Source organism: Anabas testudineus, chromosome 9, assembly GCF_900324465.2.
Source record: "Anabas testudineus chromosome 9, fAnaTes1.2, whole genome shotgun sequence".
In the NCBI taxonomy this organism is placed as follows: domain Eukaryota; kingdom Metazoa; phylum Chordata; class Actinopteri; order Anabantiformes; family Anabantidae; genus Anabas; species Anabas testudineus.
The window spans coordinates 12,176,372-12,199,644 of NC_046618.1; the positions used below are offsets into that span (position 1 = coordinate 12,176,372).

General features: G+C 40.0%; 2 protein-coding genes across 3 annotated transcripts; one reads left to right on the forward strand and one right to left on the reverse strand.

The window, feature by feature from the left end:
* Positions 1-478: 478 nt before the first annotated feature.
* LOC113150460 (D-amino-acid oxidase-like) lies at positions 479-4,072 on the reverse strand. The gene is made up of 7 exons (XM_026343009.1): positions 4,033-4,072; positions 3,416-3,611; positions 3,226-3,340; positions 2,775-2,851; positions 1,292-1,357; positions 816-870; positions 479-646 (listed from the first exon to the last, which is right to left on the reverse strand). Exons 2-7 carry the CDS (start codon positions 3,607-3,609, stop codon positions 479-481), a joined length of 675 nt encoding a protein of 224 aa, XP_026198794.1. The 5' UTR covers positions 3,610-3,611; positions 4,033-4,072.
* A 1,199-nt stretch (positions 4,073-5,271) lies between these two features.
* Positions 5,272-23,273, forward strand: ssh1a (slingshot protein phosphatase 1a). 2 transcript variants are annotated; one of them, XM_026343695.1, is made up of 15 exons: positions 5,272-5,415; positions 7,313-7,350; positions 13,337-13,437; positions 15,692-15,756; positions 16,284-16,405; positions 16,603-16,671; positions 16,852-16,917; positions 17,200-17,394; positions 17,525-17,618; positions 17,833-17,961; positions 18,201-18,247; positions 18,362-18,508; positions 19,483-19,683; positions 19,781-20,483; positions 20,573-23,273. In XM_026343695.1, the coding sequence occupies exons 1-15, from the start codon at positions 5,335-5,337 to the stop codon at positions 21,683-21,685; spliced, it is 3,171 nt and encodes a 1,056-aa protein (XP_026199480.1). In that variant the 5' UTR covers positions 5,272-5,334; the 3' UTR covers positions 21,686-23,273. The 2 variants fall into 2 exon arrangements, with proteins under 2 accessions (XP_026199480.1, XP_026199481.1); XM_026343696.1 differs by lacking the exons at positions 5,272-5,415; positions 7,313-7,350 and adding an exon at positions 10,744-11,203.

Consider the following 23,273-nt stretch of genomic DNA (forward strand, 5'->3'; position numbering starts at 1 on the left):
TCTAAAAGGTAACTAGTAACAAAATGTGGTGTTAAAAGTAAAATAATTCCTTCCGAACTGAAACAGAGTAAATGGATTTCATCGAATGGACTCTACTCAAGTGTCAATACTTACAGTACTTCAGGAAATGTACAGTTGTTTACCACCTCTGCTAATTTGCAGCAGGCATATTTTTCCATGCATATCACTATAAATGATATATAGGATTAAACAGTGAATAGTGTTAAAATTAATATTGCTACCATACTGATAGTAATAGCAATAACAAAATGTCTTTATTGTGTTCCTTTTATAATCAGCAAAACATTTGTGACATCATATTTTATAAAAATTACAGGATTTTAAAATGTGTTAACATCTGTTAACCATACTGCATGTATGTCTCTTCACCAGATTGTGACATTGCACACTTTGAGCAACACATGCATTCACAACTGTTTAGCATGATGAGCCATTCTGTCTTTGTGTAAATAATTTATCAGTCCTTGGTTTGGTCGTTGTCTTTGGTTTTCTTTGTGACAAAGGTGATATGAAGACAGACTTTGGCCATTCTGGTTCTACAAGTAGCAGTGCAAAGGTTTATAAAAAGTTCTCCTGATCTTACCCCAGTGCAGTTTATGATCACGTCTGCCCCAGTTTCTGCCAGCTAAAAACAAGCAAGCATGATAAGAGATAACAAATATGACATAAGATAAGATCTTTGAGTCTTTCTGGTGGTAGGAATGAAATTACAGGTTTAATACTTAACTAGCGATAAACAACATTTGTAAAATATACAATATGTTCAACTGTAACATTAGAAAGCCTTGACTTACCTCTTTGAATGATTCTACTTTTCTGTGATAAAATTTCACACCCCTTTTTTGCAACCTGGAAATAAGATTAAAAAAAAAAACTGAATTAAATCATTATACACTGTGAACTGTTAAGTGTGTTAAGTTACAAGGAAACTGATATTACTCAAGTCATTCCTTATATCTAGCAGCTTGTTTCAGTATCCACTGACTGTACTGTACACCACTTTTTACAATGGCAAATAGTTTTAGACAGGCAGACTAAATACACAGAGACAATGAGTTGAATGCAGAAGATAATATGTAATACGTACGATAAATCTTGATGATCTTTAAGTAAAAATTACACAAAATATAACATTTATACAACAAGCAATCTTGTTTTGCTTTCATTGTTTTATTGTGTTATAAATGAAGTTGCAACAGTAGATGAGACCTAGATCAAATAAAAATGGTCACACAAGAGGGGAAGGTCACTCAGTAAGTTAATCACTCACCAATCCATCAGCCAAGGTAAGTATGTTTTACCTTCCACCATGAGAGCAGTGTTGAACCACCCATAACTGAACGTTTATGAGGAGATGGATGGATTAGTATGTACACAGACTTATCCATTACATCCACTAACTAATCATAAATACACTGATTAGTAAGATATAAAATATACAGTGGCAAGAACCTCGAATGTCATACTTTTCTGCACTAATTTGTCATACAATGTGATCTGATCATCATCTATCTAAAGAGTGTTATCAAATATGATGTGCCTAAAATAAAAACACAAAAGAAATCGAATCTTTTATGTCTTTATTGAGGACAACAATAAAAAGCTCATAGTGCCAGTTGAATAATTAACTAAAAAAACCTAATTGGAGTCAGGTGTTAGCATAGGTTAAGAAAATAAGTTTGTAGGTGTGGAATAGAGCTACTTCAACTGACAAAAACCACTCTAACTGTTTAATTTTTTTCCACACAAGAAGAATGAGGTTATGTGAGCCATGCCTCGCCAAAAGGATCTTTGAGAGAATCTACGATTAAGAATTGTTGATTTATATAAAGTTGGAAATGGTTACAAGGTGATGTTGTGTTAGGCAAACAGTCGGCAAATGGAGGCACTTTGGAGTGTGGATAATCTACGAACAAGTGGGCAGCCAGTCAAAATGAGTGCCTCATAGCACAAAAACACTCGTTATTGAGGTAACGAAACAACCCCGGGTGACAGCCAAAGATTTGAAGGCATCATTTGAACTGGATAACATCTGTGTCAATGAGTCTACAGTATGTAAAGCATTAAGCAAAGTATGTAAATGTAAAATATGGTGGAGGAAACATAATGCTTTGGGCCTGCTTTGCTGTATCAGGGCCTGGCAAGCTTGCAGTGATTGAGGGGAAGATGGGGAAGATGTTGGGTGATGTATCAGGACAATGACCCAAAACACACAACAGAATGGTCCCAGAAAACTAAATCTGCCTTTTGGAGTGGCCAAGTCAGAGCCCAGGCTTCAACCCAATAGAGATGCAACAACTATAACAGAGCCACACACATGAAACGTCCAAAGAATATGACAGAACTAAAGCAGTTCTACAGCAAGAATGGGCTAAAATCCCTCCTGAACAATGTGCAGGTCTGATCCAAGGGTTGGTCAACCAGTAAGAATTCCACATACTTTTTCGCAGACACTATGAGGTTTTTATGGTTGTTCTCAACAAACTAACCTGGTAGAGGTGAGTAAAAAATTCAAACAGAGTGTAAGAAGTTATTTGTCAATTAGACTAATTCAACCAATTAAGCTTATTACTTATAGATGTGCATATAATGTTATGATTTATGTTTTTATCTTGGTTTGTAAGTTTATTTTGAAAGACGTGTCTTGCATTTTTATGGCCAGAGGGTCAAGAAAATGGAGATATACATATAATTACCAAATTGCTTGTTTACATTTTATATGTGTTTTCATGGCTGCTTCAGTGAGAACTTACTTGTATCCAGGAAACATCTGCAGCTCTCGTTCTGTGAGCTGTCTGAATCCCAGGACTGTATTTTTAAATGAGGGATCCTGTAATTAAAAACAAGTCTCTAACTAAGAAACTGTATTAATATATAAATTTTTAATTGTCTGTGTTAGTTTGTATTCAGGATACAGGCTCCCATTTAACCAAAGTCTGAGTCTAACCCAAACCTTAGTGAGACATCTCTGATGTTTCCCAAACACCTCAAGCACCAATTTATTGTGCAGATGCATGCTACCAGCATGGGTATGTATATGGTAGATGTTTCACTGGTATGTAATGCATTTATTAATTATTAACTGATGTTACACTGCAACTGTACAGTTGTATGAGACCTTTGTTTAGGCTTCCTAACATGGGCGACATGTTATCTTCACGTTAAATGCATTTTACAAAGTTCAAAGAACAAAGTACTACTCACTGGGACTGGTTCAGTGCACAGGTTGTAGCCAGATTGAAGGAATATCCCCATTTTAATGGACTCTGGTGAACTGAGGAAGCTCAGCAAGTAGTCGAACGTATCTTTGTTCCATTTTCTGGAGTTAGAGATTGTGTTTGTGTTTTTGTGCTTTTTGGAAACAAGGAACAGAATCAAAAGACGATTCACTTACGTCTCTTGGATCTTGCCCTTGTCATCCAAGTGTGGCTGCCAGAAGCCAGCAGCTCCATCGCTAGTGGTCAGTGGAGTGAAACGGTCTGCATACACCTCAATAGTCAGTGGACTGACAATTGAATGATAGTGCTCATAGATGCTCTGAGCAGTCGACAGACCAATGACTCCGGCTCCAATCACTGCCACCCGCATGTCTGAATGAACATGAGATACAACACAGTTACACCTGTGATCTATGATTGGATAAGATGTCTGTAATTATTTTATTATTAAACCATACAATATTTTAAAAGCACAATATTATATAATATCATTTTCAGTTTGAAATTCAAACAAATGCACAAAAAGTCACATTTAAAAGTTTGCAAAAGAATAACAATCAAAACAAAGATCACTGATCCAACGTGCTGGACATTTAAGTGGAATGAAGAGCAACTTTAGCAATTTAAATGAGTAGTGTAGTGAAACATTTCAACATAAGAATAAAAGTTCAGTTTCCATGATTCAATTTCCAGATATATTTAGCTTGAAACGTATGTGCGACCTATGCTGCATGATAAAACAGATCAGACATTTCACTCAAACAGATGTTATTTGAAAAAAGTTTGGCTTTACCTCAAACAATTTCACTCCTCACTGCTACAGGAAATGTCACTGCTAGATATAGACCGGTTTGCTCTACGCATGCGCGACGAAGCGAGCCTGCAGCGCTACATGTGCATCAGGAAATCCTGAAGTACGTGTTTACATGGAGGCAGGGGTTTATTCACAATGAAAATCTGCAGAACTCGCTGAAATTACAGCCGATCTTCGGGCTGAAGGGTTGGTTAAATATGGCAGTATATGTTTGCATGATGCATGAATGGCTAAATAAAAAATTGGATGATAAAAATATAAAAACAGTAATAGGTCCTGAAAGTAATATAGGCCTACTGTATTTATATCACCATCCCCCACTCCCCTTCATTTTAATAAATATATTATTTTCTTTTAACTGCATTAATCGATCTTTCCTTTAAATGGATTTTGACGTTTTTCTCGAAATTTCTACTGAAAAATCTTCATAATGGTCCTAACATACTCCGTGGTACGTTTTCTGTCCAGCCCAGGCACAATCCTCTAACTTTCACCAACAAGTTCAGTGGCTATTTAACCAATCGTTATGGGTTGTTAAAGAATTTGCCAAAAAAATTACAGCAATTCTTGTTTTTTGTTATTGTTATTCAATTTGATACTCAGAACATCATTAGAGGGGTAGATTTCATTCATAATTTTGAAGTGCACCCCTATGGCTGTAGCTAAGAGGGGAAACGAGCAGTATGTGTTTCTTATTTTCCTGACATCCTGTCCTCAAAAAAAAAAAACAAAAAAAAAAAAACTGAATTTCTCATTAAAGAGGACAGACTTATTAGGACAGACTTATTGTCAGAATTGCTGTCTAGTTAGGAATTGGTACATTTAGTTGATGACTTACATATTCTGAGACAACATGTGCTATAAGATTACTTTAGAGCTGATTACATTATCCACAGGCCGTCTCTTTCTTCTTATTATAATCCACAGTGATATTATTATTGTCGTCTTTTTGTGGTTGCATTACACTGAAACTAAGCATCCTTTACATTTTCTCTTTATCCCGTTTATTCATATTTCCTTTTCTGCCAACCTTTAATTCTCACACAAAGTTACTTTACAAATAAAGTTGCATTGCCTGGATAATTGTTCGTATTTTTATTTATCATTTTATTACAAGAGTAGAGTGCCATCAGATTCCTGCACAGGCAGCCCTGCCCGATAATAAAGCTCCTCTCCCTGCCTCCATCACTTGTATGTATCGTTAGCCCATCAGCTAGCAGCAGCACCTCACCAGGCCACAGCGGCCACCGGCGGCCGGTGCATCATCCTCAGCTTCCAGCCATGGCGTTGGTTACTCTGCAGCGGTCCCCGACCCCGAGCGCCGCATCCACCGCCAGCACAGCAACAACGACCGCGGGAGAGGTCAGTCTGGTCCTGGTTGAACTAAAACGAAGTCCTGGTGTGGTGAAGTGTTGGTGGGAAGGTGGAGGATGAGGGAGATGCTGCTGGAGAAAGGCCCGCTGGTTGTAGCTAAGTTAGCATCGTTAGTGTTATGCTAAGCTGTTAGCTAAAGGTAGCTAGCAAACGTCTTCGTTACTTGTAACCAGATATATATAACCTCCACATATATCAGCAACATGTGTTGGCTTTATCATTTAATAACAGTTAAATAGTAAAATAATCATCACATCAATATTTATTACTCGTTATATCCACAGACTTAGCTTAGTTTGACAAGTGCCTTATGAATAAAATGAGCTGTAACGTTAGCTTTCTGTGATGTAACGCTAAGTAACTGGCTAACATTGAAATGTACGTTTTTTCTTAAACATCAATTTATATCACTGTTTATCTGTTTATCATACCATCAGCCTACAGTAACAGGACACACGGAGCTGCCATTACCCTGCTGCAGTCCAAATAATGCTAAATCCACTTTAATTTAGGTAGAACTAAATCTGAGATTTGATGTTTTATTTCGGTGGATTGATCTAGATATATCCTCTACAGCAGAAATCAAATTAGAAACAGTCAGTCAACTGTACAGGCTATTTCTATGCCAGTTTTCGTTGTGTTGTCTTGTTGGTCGTGGCAGTAGGGAAAGGGAAGTATGAGATGTCCAGACTGATAAACAGATATATGGGGACAGACTCTCCTTAAAGGGCTGCTTCTCTACATCTATAAACAGTTTGAGCTGTGTTGTTTTTTGGGCACTCGCAGAAAAAAAAGGCCATTGCCTGTGTCACAAACCTATAATCATTCAAAGATAGCTTCCTTTTTCTATTCACATGCACCGTTTTCAGTTGCCAGATGGAGGCGCTAACTACCAGCTAGAAACAGAAAAGCTCACCTTGTTCTGATCTGTGTGACCACATCAGAGGAAACAAGATTTTCATTAGAGGCTGGGTTTATTTATCATAAGTATTTAGGCTAAAGATGCGTTTAGTTGAAACTCTGTTTTAACAGCGTGGCATGCAACACTAAACTGTCACAACAGAGGTTTCGCTTATTGCAAACAGAGTGCTTCTTTGAAATGAATGACTTTTGTTGATGTGGCTCGGTAGTGTTCCTGTACCCTAGAGTCCTGCTAGTGAAGCTGTTGGTGTACCCAGCAGTATGGTGAGGTGTGACAGATAAAGCTGGCAGGAAGCTGCTGCAGCTATGATGTCATCTACTCATGTGGTGAGGGTGGGGTGAACGCGTACAACTGAAAGAAGCGGGGTGGGGAACAGAGGTAAACAGGGATTAAAAGATGCTGGCAAGTCTTCCATCTTTTCTAGACATCACACGTTACATATTTCTGTATGGCTTTTTTCTGTTGTCTCCTGACTACACTTTACTTGCTTATGCTATATGCCTGCTTCTTATGTTCTTGATGATGAACGGTCAAGTCACATCAGCACCTACAACTTGCAGGCTTTACTGCAAGCTCCCACTGGTGTGGCTGTTATTAAATTATTAGAATGAATAAGATGAGTACCCATCTGAATATTACTATGTCCATTCTTCTCAGGGTGAAAAGTAGATAGACACATGAAATTTTATGTTGCTCTTATAAAGGATTGATGTGGTTTTCTCAGAGATGATTTAAGTTAAGAGTAGATTTATTTAATCCGAGAGGGTATGTCAAGATTAACATTTAACATATTTTTCTTATGGTACCTGTGATTTAAGGCAATTGCTATAATGGATTTAGATTCTATTTGTGAGTTCTGTTATCAATTTCTTTAATGAAAACATATCAGTGGTAAAAATAGGTCTATAGTGTGTCGTCAAAATGGTTTATTTTATTAAGCTGTTCCTATTATCTGTATTGCAGGATTTTGGAAGTGAAGATGAACGACGACTAAATCAGAGGTAAGTTTTTTTTTCAGTGTAGTTCAGCCTTTTTGTTGCATCATACAGGGCAGAGTAAGTCAGATTTTATACACAGGTGTTACTGACTGCTGACTCATATGAAATCTGGAGTGGCAGCAGACAAGCTGGCATCAACAGATGAGAACAATTGAACATAGGTGTAATAAAACATCTGTCTGTCCTGTCAGCAAAGTCATCAGTTCCAAACAGCCAACAGTAACACCACGTTGTAACCAGTAGTCTCTCAGGTAATATGTTGGCAAGTGTGTCTGTATTTTATCAGCGCTTCAACTGATGAACTTGTTCTTGAAGTTTGCATCATCAGTTGAGTCACTTGGCTGTTCCACTGAGTGCATGTACAGGATAGGATTGGCAGAAAGCTGATTATAATTTTGGCACTTGGTTGTTTTAGTCATTTACTGAGTAGAAACACCAAAATAATTGGTGGTTGCAGCTTTGAAGGCGAGCACTAGCTTGATTCTCTCAGTTTATTTCTCTTCATTTATATGCTTAAATACTTTTTTCTACCAACTGTCGTGTTTAGATTTTGGTGACAACAATCAGAAAGGCAGAGAAGATATAAATTAGAGTAATGCATAATGAACATTTTCACCCTGCAAGTTTGGGCAAGGCAGCTGGCGTTACATTCTTGGATGACTATATGCAATATACAGTCATGTTAAAGTCTGTTTTGAGAACTTAATGTGCCAGCAGTCAATGCTTATTCAGTCTAAAATGTTGGTGTGTGGTTCTCAATAATGTGACAAGAAAACCGAGAATACATTTTATGGTTAAGGAAACCACTTCTTCAGTTTTCTGTAAAGATTAAATAGTGTTAACGGTGTTCACACTTCGTGCACATTTTGGACATTTTAAGCCTAATACGATCTAAAATATATATTATGTATCTTACAATTTCCTGCTGACTGGATTAAATCAACGTTTGTAATGTCTTTGTTTAAACTGTGTTCTGCTCTTATATATTTGGGTTTGGAAATATGCATTCCTGAACTGAATACTTGACCCCATAAAAAAGCAAACCTGTCATTGTAAGAGTTCAGTTTGTTTTCAGTTATGCAGCAGCCTAGGTGATGTCCCTGAGCGATGTTTGTGTTTCAGAGTGATCTATGCGTGATGCGAGTCTTGTCTTGCCACACGGTTTCTTCCTTTTTTTTTTTTTTTTTTAGGAGCTCATAAACCATGTTATGTAATTTAATTGCCAGTAAATTTATGTCTTACTAAGTTATAGCAATTTAAGTAGTCTTTTATTTGACATGTGTATTTCTTTTCAGATCAGGGTGTTCTGATACACTTTATACATAACTACCTTTGTTGATGGACAGCTGTAGGACTGCCAAGTGGGAGTATTTGCGCATGCTGTTCCCAGCTGACCTTGATAGCGATGCCTAAGGGGTTGATGGAGGCCAATGTAAACACTGTGCAGGTGTCAGTGGCAGCGAACCAAGGAATGATTTCATCTTCCCACCTTGTACACAGCAGAGTTGAGCAAGAAACAGAATTGGGCAAACGTGTGTGTATATGTTTCATACATTCAGGGTGTTGTTTGGAATTAGGAGGAGGAATTGAGCACAAATTATGAAAAAAAAAACAAAAAAACAGGGCATTTAAAGTTAATTTAAACTCACCAAAGTTTCTTTAGTCATATTCACAAAATTTCAGAAACACTCTATAGATTTGAACTTACAGAACAATATGTTTATAGGAGACAAACTGCAAGAGAAGCACTAGCTCTGGGTAGCATTTTACATCGACTCTTTCCTTAGTAACATGATGATGTCATTTGTTTCCTGTTAAGTCCCTCTATGTCTCCACTGACACCTGAGGACATTTATTCCTCCCTGTACTGAACCCTCCCTCTCTCACTATCCCCCTTTCAGTTGTGTAAGTGAGAAAATGCCAGCATTATGCAACTAGAAGCCCCAAGAGCAGTTTTTTCCTCATTGTGTCAGTGTGTGCAAAATGCTCTGACACCATGAATAAACCAGACTGGTTACTGCCTCTGTGTAGCCTCTTTGTAGGGAGTCCACTGTGTAATCCAGTGCACCTTTCTCGGATACCAGCACACCTTGTGACTCAGTGGCTTAGAAGACATCTGCTCCTGTTTGGCCCCATCCTTGTCCATCTGGCTACTGTTGCAACAACAAACTATACCTTAAGTCTGTGACATGCCATTATTCCTGCCAACTGCTTCTAAAGCTCGACCTCATGTGCAGGGGAGCATCTAGTCAGGTTCCCTCCACTCCCTCCGCATGCACCTGACATTTTGAGCTGTCCAAGTTTCCACCTGGAATGCCAGTCAACCTACATTGCAGAGTACAGAATCTGCATGTCACCAGACTTAGTCTTGTTGTTGAAGAATAGTAGGGTTATCTTGTTATCTGTGTCTCAGATGTTGTTAATGTCTGTCAGCAAATCCTCCCAGCTTACAATAGTTGTCTCTTCAATGTGTATGTCAGGGTTTGAATGCTTAGTGAGAGAAAATGGAAACTGTATTGCCTATATTTGCTTTCAGCTTCTAAACAGAGATTTAGCTACAGGCTTAATTTTAACATTTCTTTTAGTTATGATTTTACTACAAAGTTGCTTCTTCTCATTTCATCTTTCTGTCATCTATGAAGTTACTCTTGTTGCAGATGTTGCTGCAGACTTTACTCTTAGCCTGACACTGTAGGGTCCAATACTGCAACACATTGTGGTTCTTCTGTGGTACATGTGGGTGAGTGACAGTTACTGCTGGCCACTTGAAGGAAAGAAAGACAAGATAATCCCCTCCTTTATAAGCCTGAGTATAATGAGATTTGGGAGTTCTGGGAGATTGCCAGTTCTCACTGCCCTTTCCCCCCATGCTTGGCCCATGCGTTAAGCTCCCTGGAGGCACTACCTTGGATTCTGTTGACCCCTAAAGTGGCATGCACATCGAGACATCCCATTAGGACATTTTGGGCCAAAATTCCTTTGTCTCTTTTCTGTCTTCCTCCAGTTAAGCAAGTGGTTTTGCATTTCCCCTTCTCTCTGGTTTTGAAGACATGTTTTTTGTTGGTGAAGTGGACATGTTTTGCAGTGGCTAAAAAGGAAACCTGTTGTTCTCTTTTTTATTGGTTCAGATGTGAACGTTGATGAAAGAAAAGAATCACAGAGTTCATGCTGAAGCAACAGAAAATCAGTTTCTTGAATTGCATAGAATTTGTTATCCTCCTCTGCAGCTTTCTGCCTGATTGGTCATGTTTGTTTTTTTTTTTATAAACCAGAACAATGCATGCAAGTGACTTTGTGTCTCTTTATTAGAGTGGATTAGGAATAACGGAGCAATATTAACTGTTGCTGTCCTTGTTATAGATGTGAATGTGTAACCTATGGTAGGCTTTAAGTTAGTGTGATACTGACAAAACAGACTTAGGGATGGGGAGACTAGCAGCACACGTGTGTGTGCCTAAAGCAGTGGGTGGAGGTTGCACTATGTCCTTGCAGGCAGAAGTGACTTGCACACACAGACTCTTAGATGAAGGAGGAGGAGGCAACAGAGGGAGTGGCGTCTGAACAGACCACACTTATTCACTTCTGAGAGACACAGATGAGTGCAGACTATATCAGTTGGTCTGTCATTCATAAGCAGCGGGCCAAGACCTTAAATTGCCATTCTTCTTCATTTGAATGATGCTGATTCACTGTTTCTGGAGGCTGATGAAGAGGAGTTAGCTCAAGTCAGACGCCTGGGTTTTGCTCCAGTCAACAGGATGCATCTGGTTGTAGAACCCTTTCAGGAGGTCGTGATGAAGATGCTGCCCTATTTTGTAGAGAATGCTGTCTTGACCCAGAGTGAGATAAACCGCATGTAAGTGTAGTTTATTGTTGAAAACTGATACCTTTACTTATCAGATTTGAGACCAAACACAGACTAATGTTTGGACTTGTTTTGAGATCATTGATAATGTTTTTGAACTTTTTAAATACATTTCAGGTTGCTATATTTATGTAATATAAAAATTTTTAGTTCAGTTCTGAGTTTGAATGTCGACTGGATCACTTTATAACAGATTATATGTCAGTTTTAGACAAGCAGACTGAATCACTGAACTTGTCCAGCTGATACAGGTTCACACGCTGGCAGCTGGGAATCAGTTAGGGTGCACAAATCACTGCATTAATGGCATTTTGTTTTGTCTTTCTGTGAAGGAGGTCGGTGCTCTAGGTTGTAATCATGTGGAATCACTGAGGCTATCTGGCAAGCTTTTCTGTCTTTGTTTGCTTTGATACCAGATGTATTTTTAGCCCGAGTGTTTGTGGAGAAGCTGATAGCAGGGTGCCGTGGGGCAAGAGACAGTAGAGCTGAGGCTATTTAATTAGGATGTCTGAGTACAGACTGTGAAGCAGTGGGACAGCTCTTGATTTACAGCTAAGGACAAGTTTCACACATCCTCACATTTCACTGAAGTGCACCTTCAAGTGTTTTTTCTATCCCCGGGAAGTTATCCGGTATCATGTTAATACCCGTGGATTTAGAGTTGGGTTACAAGTTGAAAAGAAAAAATGAGCACCATCGATTTTGTTTGATTTCTTATTGCTCTTAGGATCACCACTTTTACCACATATCATCCCTGACAGTAGAGCCTCCTGACATTCTCATAAATCAGCAAACAGGGAACTAACTGAAACAAAAATCCACCAAAGAGAGACAAAAGTGCTCGCTGAGATGTGTCTACCCCCGTGCTTTGTCACTGTGGAACTTTTTTCTTTTTTCTTTGGTGCTGGGGTGGAGGGAATTTATTGTGAGGTGCAAAAAACGAAGTCCATTGTTCCCACAGAATCATCAGTTTGGCTTGTGCTTCTGTACTGTATGTCGTTTTTGAAAGTGTGATTATAGTGAGCTGCCTGACAGCGTAATTTTATGGCCAGAGGTAAAAATGGTGGATGAAACTTGTGATGCTGTTTAGACGAGAACTGATAAAAATACCTCTGTAAACAGAAGACATTTGGTCAATTGTTTGTGTGTTTTGGGACATATAGGTGATCCATACAAAATGTTTTGCCAGGCATTCACAATATAGGTAATTTTAACTAATACCAATCATCAGCGTTTTCCAGTGGACAGTACTTTAAACTTTACTTTATAGTATTACAGTATACGTTTTTTGTTTTTTTTCTGACATGCCTAGCTTTAGTAAAAAATAATAGTAGACTGGTCAGTATTGCTTTTAAAGTCAACCAGTAATGCTGTATTCATGCTGTCCTGTATACATATACTGAATACAGTGCATCTGTATTTATGCAAAGGTATGTCCTAAACACCTGTTTGGATTTTGTTTTGCAGCTGTCACTCATCAGTTTTGTACTTTCCTAATGATGTCCTGGTTTACCAGACTGCACACACAGAATACACAGTGAATGTGTCCCACCCTGTTGTCTGATTTATGAATGTGCTCAGGTTGTTTTTCAATTAAGTGGAATGATTGAATTCAGCCTGGAGGACACATTGCTCTGTTGACAGCTCTAAAGCCTAACCTGAAAAGGTCGACACTTTTAGAGGCAGGTGTGAACTGGTTATTTCTGCCTTTTAGTCTTTGTGAAAGCTAAGTGTTGAAAAGAACTGCAGTTAGGTCAGTTATTCAGGTCTGTGTTGTATTACACCAAGCCAGCAGACACCTGACAGGTCAAATGTGAGCGTAGTCCATGCAGCAGAAAAGAAGCGAGATAAGCATTCAGCATCAAGGCTTGATTCACTGCTGTTGCAGCCCTGAAGTCTGCCGCTGTAACATAGCAGCTGGACTTTCCTACTCAGCTCTTCAGGTAATTCACTAGAAAACAGAACTGTCCTGGTAAAACTGAATATTTGTATTGCATTCCACTTCGCAGCCTCGCTGTCCACTGAACAAGGTGAAACGACTGTGCTGAGCTGTTGTTCTGCAGCACCGTGTCTCATGTACAGCATCTGTGTTTTAGTACTTATTGTCTCTCCTCTGTTTTGCAGCCTGAGCGAGAGCTTCTTCATGGTAAAGGGCGCTGCTCTCTTCTTGCAGCAGGGGAGCAGTCACCAGGGCCAGAAAGCACATCCTCACCACAAACATGCAGGTGAGAACCACAAGGCAAAACATCAAAAAAGGCTCATTCTCTCTAACACCCATAATTTACCCAAACGGTAGTTTGGATCGCATCAATGTGCTCGTCAGAGTTCTTGTCCAAGTTAAGTGGTGCGTTTGTATAATGATTACAAGTGCTGCACTCACTTGCGCTGCAGCAGATGTTTGTAGCTGAGGTGAGGAGGATGGAAACTTGTTGATAAGCATGTTCCAGACATATAGCTTAAGCAGATTAGTGCTTCAGTCCAGCGCATGGCCAAAACCTCTGTTGGTGATTGAAAAGAGTCTTATTGTTTGTATTACCAGTGTTCTCTGCTTTTCTCATTGTGGTAACTTTACAGAGTAAAGGGTAAATAAGATTAATGTGAGTGTTCGTATTATTCCCCTGTGACTATATTTCTACCTTTCAGGTGTAGGTTTCAAGGTAAAATTGAGATTAAAGGTGTAGCAGCTTTTGGTATTTTGTATGTTAGTTGAAAATGGAAAAGACATTGATAGATTACAATGTTTATTTTAGAGTCAGTTTCAGTAGACACATTACTTACAGCTCTTACAGCAGTCATGCTATGCATGTTCTGTCAGTTGTTCTAGAGTACCGGTAATGGCCACTGTACAGCTGATAACCACAGAGTTTTTGTTTCCCAAACTCCAACATAGTGGTAAATCAGTGACTGATTTTAAAATGTCCACATTGAAAGTCATTGTTAATGCATTAGAGACACAAGTGTGACCAGACAGTCCTCGGACATGATGCAGGTTCAGCACCAGCCAACAACCAAAATACTGCCAGTTCATTTGCAAGTCATGGTGTCGGGTAACTCACATATTTGCTGCTCCTGTTCTCCTGCTGTTTGCTCTCAGAAATGGTGAGCTAGGGGTATAACTTTCTTACTGCCCAGTAACTGTGCCTTTTTGGTTGAAAAAAGTTAAGCAACGTGCTTTATAAGGATATTTCTGCTCTAAGAGTCAGTGATCTCAGAATTATGAGATGAGTCGACCAGACATTTATATCCGAGTGTCTTCTTTTACTTTGCATGAATCCGTGAATACTTCCAAGTACAGATAAAACTTTTATAAAACACATAGTAGATACAGTTTTTACATACATGCACCACAATAATAAACTCAAAAAATATGTTGTATTAGTACATGAAACTGCTGGGGTTGATTTTCAGCCCGCTTAAATGTAACATCTTGACAGAAGCCAATAATTTTATTTTATTTGCTTACAGAAGGATAAAACATTTAGTATGTGTGTCTATTAAAGTTGTGAAGGATTTGTTTATAAGTGAATTTTGTTTCTTCTACGTGTCTTTAAAGTGAAACTAAGTTTTCTGCAGTAGATGCAATTTTGCTTTAAATGCTTTTCATAGCGAGAGAGACTTAAGGCTGTAAATCATGCTAAACATGGCCAGAGAGTCTGACACCTTCTGCTTCTTGCCAGTATCTATAGTTAACAGTGAGAATGTCGTTATTTGTTTGTTAGACCTGCTGTGACATAATTCAACATAGTTGGCTCTCCATCAACTGCTACTTCACTTTGCTGTTGGGCTATTTCCACAACCTGTTTTGCTGTTTCACTTTACTGACATGTCTTGACACAGAGAGCACTGAGGGGTGCAACATGCACAAAGACAGGTTCTTGAATTGTGTTTTGAGGCTGATAGATCTGTTCACGCGGAGATGGAAAACAAAACGAACAAAAATCACTCACCAGGTTTTTCAGTCGCAAGGAAAAGTAACGGCAGTTTCCTGGTTTCCTGCATCAATTGGTCACCAAATGTTATCTGATCTTCATTAATTTATCATCCTTACATCTTCTCTCTCAGGTCAAACTGCATCAGTATGTATGAACATGAACGTATGTACATTCGCTGGTCACTTTATTAGATAAATCTGTACAATCCAATGCATTCCAATACAGCAGTTCTACCATGATTTTTTTAAATGGCATAATCAAATTATTAGAACCACCCCTCAATATAATGTACTAGAGTTTCTTTCCAGTTTGACTCCAGCACTCTCTGTGATAATAAACATATAGTAGATTTATCACCTTTCAGACAGTTTCAACAAAAACTGAGAAATTAAAACCTTGTAAAAGTAGAATTCAGCAGAGCTGCTGTATTGGATTGCATTAGATTGTACAGGTGTACCTAATAAGGTGCCCATTTAGTATAGATCTATAACCACTGGCACCAAATAGGTCATCATACATAAGTTTTCTGTATAATCTTTCTCAACAGGCGACTTACCTCAACATCTGCAGGTGATGATAAACATTCTTCGCTCAGAAGACAGAATCAAACTGGTAAGAGACACCATAAGTATGTGCATACATCAAAATAAAAACATGTGCTCACACACTAATTTAATGGCCAGTGACTAACAGTCTGGCATAGCAAGTCCTCCAGAATGCATTTTATTGTGTAGGTTATTAACTTGTAAGGGGAGGTTTGAACACACTCAGGAGAGCATTACCTTATGTGTCCATGCTGTGTGTGGATGCTTTCCTGTGAGTTATTTCATTTTATGTTTACCAGCCCTGTGTTTTACATGTCCTGAGGAATCTGTTACCCTATTACATTCAATTTTTTTTCCACTTTTTTTTTTTTTTTTTTTTTTTTTTTTTTTTTTGCACATTAAGATGTAAAGGGTTACAGATGTACATCCCACAATTATTTTTAGTATTATTATTATTTAAAAGAAAACTTTTTCTATGCCAATACTAATCTCTTTTAAATGGTAAGGAACTTTATGAGCCTGGTAGTTCTGAGGTAGTAATAGGTAGTAACAACAGGAAACATTTTGAAGGTAAATTCTCTGTGCCCTGTACAGGCGGTGCGGCTGGAGAGTGCATGGTCAGATCGCGTGCGGTACATGGTGGTAGTGTACACCAGTGGGCGACAGGACACAGAGGAGAACATCTTACTGGGAATCGACTTTACTAACAAAGACTGGTACGAAGAGCACCAGTGTATACAATTTCATGAACATTGTTGAAGGATAATTTATGAGCTCATAGTTCAATTGGTCTGTAGACAAGATGCTTTATATGAGGTGGTGACTGAAGCTGCTATATAAGATATGTATTACTACACACAAGTATCACTGTAAACATGTGAAAAACAATTTGATTCCCTCTCTCCTATGCCAGCAAAAGCTGTTCGATTGGCATGGTGCTACCTCTGTGGAGTGATACTAAGATCCATCTGGATGGAGATGGGTGAGTCTTCTTTGTCAGTGTGACCCCTGCTGTCAGCAAAGAGAACACAGCTGCAGCCGTTTAACCCAGTGATTTTTCTCTACTATTTATCCAACTCTGCTTCTAGACATGATATACACATACAGTAGCTACACACTGTTCCAGCTCAGGGAATGACCATCTGTTTTGTTTGGTCCTCAGGGGCTTTACAGTGAACACGGCAGGTCGGACTCATGTTTTCAAACCCGTGTCAGTGCAGGCTATGTGGTGAGTAATGAACAACCTCTAGAGCCACAGTGGCTGTCTACCATGTTTTAGCGTGATGACACACCACAGTAAATTTCCTGATAGACTCACAGTGCTGCAGTGAGTCAGGTGAAGGCAGTACTTATTCGTTCTGCCACCTGCTGGCTCCCAGAGGCAATTACACAGAATTGCAGCAAAGCCAGAGTGTAAATGCAGTCTTTTAATTGATTTTAAACGTATAGCTTATAAAAGTGGTAATCTACAACTCTTAAGTGTTATTCTTTTCAAACAACAATAATCTAGGTCAGCCCTGCAGGTGCTGCACAAGGCATGTGAGGTGTCACGCAGGTATAACTACTTCCCTGGAGGCATGGCTCTCACCTGGATGGGTTACTATGAGAGCTGCATTGCTTCAGACCAGAGCTGTATCAACGAATGGAATGCCATGAAAGACTTGGAGACGACACGGCCAGACTCGCCCACTATGTTTGATGACAAGTCAGTAAAAACAAACAAAGTTAAACCTGATTCTGTGCGTAAATGCCAAAACTAGCCACTCATATACCTGTTGTTGAAGTAGCCTGAAATTTCAGAAAAAGATAAGTGCTGAGATTTGAATCTTTGATAGGCCTTCAGAGAGGGAGAGGACCGAGTGCCTTATCAAAGCCAAACTCAGAAGCATCATGACGTGCCAAGACCTTGAGAACGTCACATGTAAACAGGTAAATATACACTTATACTGAAGTAAATCACTGCTTTGCATATCTTTGTTGTAGTTTGTATTATTTCAAGATGGAGACATAACATAAGTTCATCTATTCTTGGGAAATATCACGCAAGCATACTCACTGTCTCATTTTGTCTGTAACACATTAAAACAACATGAAAAATAACCCTCTAAACACAACTGAAGTAATGCTGTATATGTTTTATCAGATCCGCACAGAGTTGGAGCAGCACATGAATTGCAACCTGAAGGAGTACAAAGAGTTCATTGACAACGAGATGTTGCTGATCTTGGGTCAAATGGACAAAGCCACTCTCATCTTTGACCATGTCTACCTGGTAGGACAGCTGTTCCTGATCATGCTACACATGCAAGAACATCTGTTATCAGTATATTTGTTTCCGGTGGACAATGGAGATAAAATAATAATAACAAATAATAATTTTCTTTCCATCCAAAGAAGGACTGGTGTCTAAAGAAATTGTCTAAGGATTGTTTATAGAGTAAGCACAATCTTACAAAATCTTGAGAATATACTCAATCTAAATAGTATTTTTGTTCTCTCATTTGTTTTTAGGGATCTGAATGGAATGCATCCAATTTGGAGGAGTTGCAAGAGACCGGGTGATTTATTTGACATTACTGAGGAGCTAAGATAACCATACATAAAACATATTTTGATTATGATTTGAGCAAGAAAGAATGTTGGTGTGAGTTAACATTATCTTTCCTCTCCAGGGTGGGTTATATTCTCAACGTTACCAGGGAGATAGACAACTTCTTTCCAGGCACATTCAGTTATCACAACATACGTGTTTACGATGAAGAGGCCACTGACCTGCTGGCTCACTGGAATGACACGTACAACTTCATTGTTAAAGCAAAGTGAGTCCTAAGTGGAACAGGAAACATATTGGTATCTTCATAGGCTTGTTTCGCATAGTGCTCGTATTTATCAGGTGTTTTAGAATCACTCCTAGATTCTTACAAAGTACAAGGGAAAGCAGGGTAAGCGTAAGGAGGTCTTGCCTAAGGACCCCTACGGTAGATGAGTTTGAACCCCGGTCTCTAGCATGGAGGGCGACACTTCATAGTTTTAGACTGTTCAACATTTCAATGTTAACATCAATACCTGTTTTCAAGTGGAGTCTTTAACATATAGGTAAAAGAAGATGACACAAGACAAACCTTTATAATATGCTTTACATTAATTCTGTTTCTGTAGCAGAGTAGTTTATTGGAGAGCCACAGTGTAATTAGTCCAATGTTTGAAATTATGTTCATCAGACTATTTTGCCAATTTATCATCAACTTGATAACATAAAGCACTGTCAATGTGTCATCCACTGTTGCAGACCATTTATGTTGTCAGAATTGTTGGTTATGACGGACCCAAATCAGTCACATCTACTTTGTTAATTTGTCTGTTGCAGTGACTGTGGTTTCTGTGTAAACATTTGTTTTTCTTCTTGATGGAGCTGTTTCATCACGAACAGGATCTGTTTTTTTCCCCCAATAAGCTCTGTGTCATTGAGTGCTAGAAACAACTCTACTCCCACAGAATTTGAGCACATCTTGTACTATCTCCTGGCAACTCCTAACTAAATAGGACACCTGGAGCCCTGCTACATTTTGGTGGAGAAGGGAGTAATTTCCTAACTTGCAAATGTTGGTAAATTGCTTTTACTCCTACTCCTAAAAGTAGGACCAAATTGCCTCACTCTGCACTTTCTGTTTTGTTTTGGGTTTTTTTGTGTTAGCTCCTAGAGTTTAGTTCTTGTTGCTTTACAGTTAATCAAACCATTTGCTCGAAAAAGATTACATGTATATTTTTATGAAAATATAATTCTTGTCCACAGAAAGAACCACTCAAAGTGTCTAGTTCACTGCAAGATGGGTGTCAGTCGGTCTGCCTCCACTGTCATTGCTTACGCCATGAAGGAGTATGGCTGGTCGCTAGAGAAAGCTTATAACTTTGTCAAGCAAAAGAGGAGCATCACACGACCGAATCCGGGTTTCATGAGGCAGCTGGCTGAGTATGAGGGCATCCTGGATGCCAGGTACAGTCCCTCGCTTGACATGTGCAGTCAGTGTTGCTCACTAGTTGTCTGTTCTCAGTTTGACGTCTGTTTTCCTTTTGTACATTTTATTACACAGCAAACAGCGTCATAACAAGTTGTGGCATCCAGACGGAGACTGTGAGATGACAGAGGGGCAGCAGGGATTGACTCAGTGTTGTGGAGGGGAGGAGGGAGCTCACCTGACTCCAGAGCCAGGGATGTCTCCCTGTTGTGAGGAGGCGTTGTCTGATAAAGGTGCGGCATGCCCCTCCCCATGCAGGACTGTTGCACTAGAGATTGACCCCACTTACAACAACTACTATTTTCGCCGGCTCTCTGACTCTGCTCTGGACAGTGAGCCGTCAACGCCTGTGCGTGGTCCCCCACTTCTTGGCATGGAAAAGGTCTTTATAGAAATTGAGGATGTGGAGCGGGACGCTCTTCTGGATGATGAGGCCTTTGATGGGCGTGAAGGCCTACCCCTGCCTCACTTTGGGCCTACAGCAGAGGGAACGGCTGCCCAGACATGCAGTCGTGGCCCTGAGCCCCTCGAGGAACTACGTTTGAGGCTGGAGTTTAGCACTGTGCAGGAAGAGGATGAGGAAGAGGTGCAAAAGGAGGAGGCAGAGATGGAGGTATTAATGCAGCCAGATGACGGTGGGGGCAGAGAAGAAGGTGGAGGAGAGGAAACGCAAGATGTGGAGGTAGAAGGGGATACAGAGGGTAACGGGATGGACTTGGCAACCCTGAATGAAAATTCCAACAATAACAACCATTTCAGTGTGCCACACAACCACAATGTAAGTTGGAGTAATATGATTAACCTGCATTTAAAATAAAATAACCACATTCCCACAGGCTATTATTTTTCTTTCTTTCTTTTATTTAGGAAAAAGCTTCCTCTATCTTTTTTCCAGCGGATGCTTCTACAGTGTCTTGGAGGGATTGTAAGTCCAATCAGAAACAAGACTCTCCAACCCTGGCTTCTAATTTTTGCCTTAACCCCAGTCCTCTTGAAGTCCCAAGTGCTTCATTCCCACAGTCCCATACTACCTCTTCTGAAGACGTCACGTCTTCAGTGGGACTGCTGTGCCCATGCGACCCCCTGTGTGACTGTGCCAACTGTGCTGCCTCCGTGCCCACAGCTCTGCTCGAAACAGAGGAGCAGCCACGAGAATCACTGCTCTTAGAGGAGCCTGAGGAAAGTGGCGATTCGTTGAAAGTAAAGCCTGAGCTTGACAAAAGGCAACCTGCAGCTCCCTCGGATGCTCTCCCTGAGCTGATGAGAATGGATTTGGAGGAAGAGAAGCCTGCAGTGGCTTGCTATCTTGGCCAACAACAGGAGACCCTTTCACAGTTGCAGAGATCTGGACTGGTCCGCCGGCGTGCAGAAAGACTTGAGAGACTTTCAGGTTTGTCTCAGGAGAGCCTGGAATCTCTGAAGCCTTTGCATGCATGCCAAAGGTCAAAGAAGGGTCCCTTTCACACCGAAGAGGACGATGAGTTCTCCAGCTTTTCTGGGGACTATATTAAATCTTCTACACCATGCCAAGTGCGGTTAGAGCCACTCGTCGTGCCACTGACCAGCGATTCTTTGTTGGGGGTGGTGGGGTCTGGGCTGCTCACACCAACCTCGTCACCTCATGGTTCAACCCTAACACGCAGCTCCAGCAGTGACAGTCTACGAAGCGTGAGGGGGAAACCCGGCCTCGTACGTCAGAGGGCACAGGAGATCGAGACCCGCATGCGACTGGCAGGCCTAACTGTATCCTCCAGGCTGAAGCGATCCAACTCGCTGGCCAAGTTGGGAAGCCTAAACTTCTCCTCTGAGGACCTGTGCTCAGCCTGTTCCTCCGATGCAGGAACCCTTCTGCTCCTCTCATTGTCCCCAGAGCCAGACCCAGGCCTGGAATGGGAATCCCCTGCCACCTCTGCTCTGCCCCGACCCTGCAAAGACCTGTACACTCCAGAGAGAGCACTGCCAGGTGAGCCCAGAAGCTGACACATCAAGTGGAGGTTGTATGCACTCCAGCCATCCTGTTGTGCCGGAGAGGGTTGTACAGATTGTCGAAACAGGAGGAGTTGAAACGTAGAAAGCAAATGAAAACAAACAAAACGATGCCAACTGTTGTTGTAAGGAGCGGACACTCTCCTTTGCCACATTGTTTCTCAAACTGCTGTTCACAGTGATGAAAGTCATATTGCTGTATCTGACAAGTGCGTAAAGCCATTACTTTACCTCTAACTTGGTTCGATTCGTGGACAAACAAGTGCCTTACCCACGAGACCAGAGGCACAGAGCTGTGTTAGACCGCAGGATGAGAAGGTACAACATGCTTTATAACCTTTAACTTCACAGCTGTTAGTACCTGTTATCTACCGAACTATGGTATGGTATATCCATTGGCACTTAGTTTATGTTTACCCATCTGGTAGAAAGTGGTAGCCTACATTGATGAACTTGAGTCCCTCAGTGGAGCTTGACAGAAAGTATAGTGTTAATAAATGTAGACTTGTTTACCGCACTGTTGATGTTTTAGATGCTAGAGGGTTGTTAAATTAATGGTTACCTCATGTTACATTCACGGAGCTCTTTTCAGATGAACTCCAGGCTAGAGTTAAATTCAGTTGCTGATTGTGGAGTAAAAGTAAGGAAATCACTTTTGAACTTGTTTTAATGCAAAGGTGTATCTTAGTGCGTTAATGCGTAACTATGTGTGAGTCTCTGTGAGTGGGTGAATGGGATGAAAGGGTTGAGAGAAGGCTGAGGCTTTGTTTTGCCAGAGGCATGCTCACTGTTTTCAACAAACAGAACAGAAACATTTCTGAGTTTGTTGTTCCTTTGCACTGTTTTTTAGCAAGCTATCTTCCAAAATAACATTAGATTAATGTTATTGACCTCATCATTCCCTACGATGTACGATGTTCGTAGGAGAGCAGAGTGAGGAGTCACACTGCATGGCTTGAAGTCATCCTACAAATGCCTAATGTGACAGGAACTGAGGGTTTATGGCAGCGTACAGTGTAATGTACAGTAAGTGGGTTTTTGTTCCCAAGCTGGAGTTATTGGAACATTTTTGACAAGTTATAATCACAACGGACTAAACTAAATATTTTACTTCCAAACCATCTTTACCTTAAATTCATGCCAACATTTTAAACTCATTTGTGCTTTTTGAAATGTGAAAGACCAAAGTTCTTTGACTGTCTCGACAAATTGGAAACACCATTGAAGCTGTACAAAAACATGTGAATCATAATGTCAATCATGTACGTATTTAAATGCTGTCACATCTTTTTTGCACCTTTTGGGAGAAACAAAAGAGACTCGGTGGAGTCATCAGGCTCATAGCTGTTAAGCTTTTATGCTCATATCATCAATGAGTTTTAAAGCTTTTGTCACACTGACGTGACAACGATCACTAGGGTTACGTCGCAGTTTTGTAACCATTTTCTTTTTATATTTAAGTATGCAGTAACTTTTGTACTGTACATTGCTGTAGTTTGAATGCATATTGCACTTTTTATGTTGGTCAAAATAATGTACTGTATGTGCTAATTATGGAAATAAACATTTCTTTTACATAATG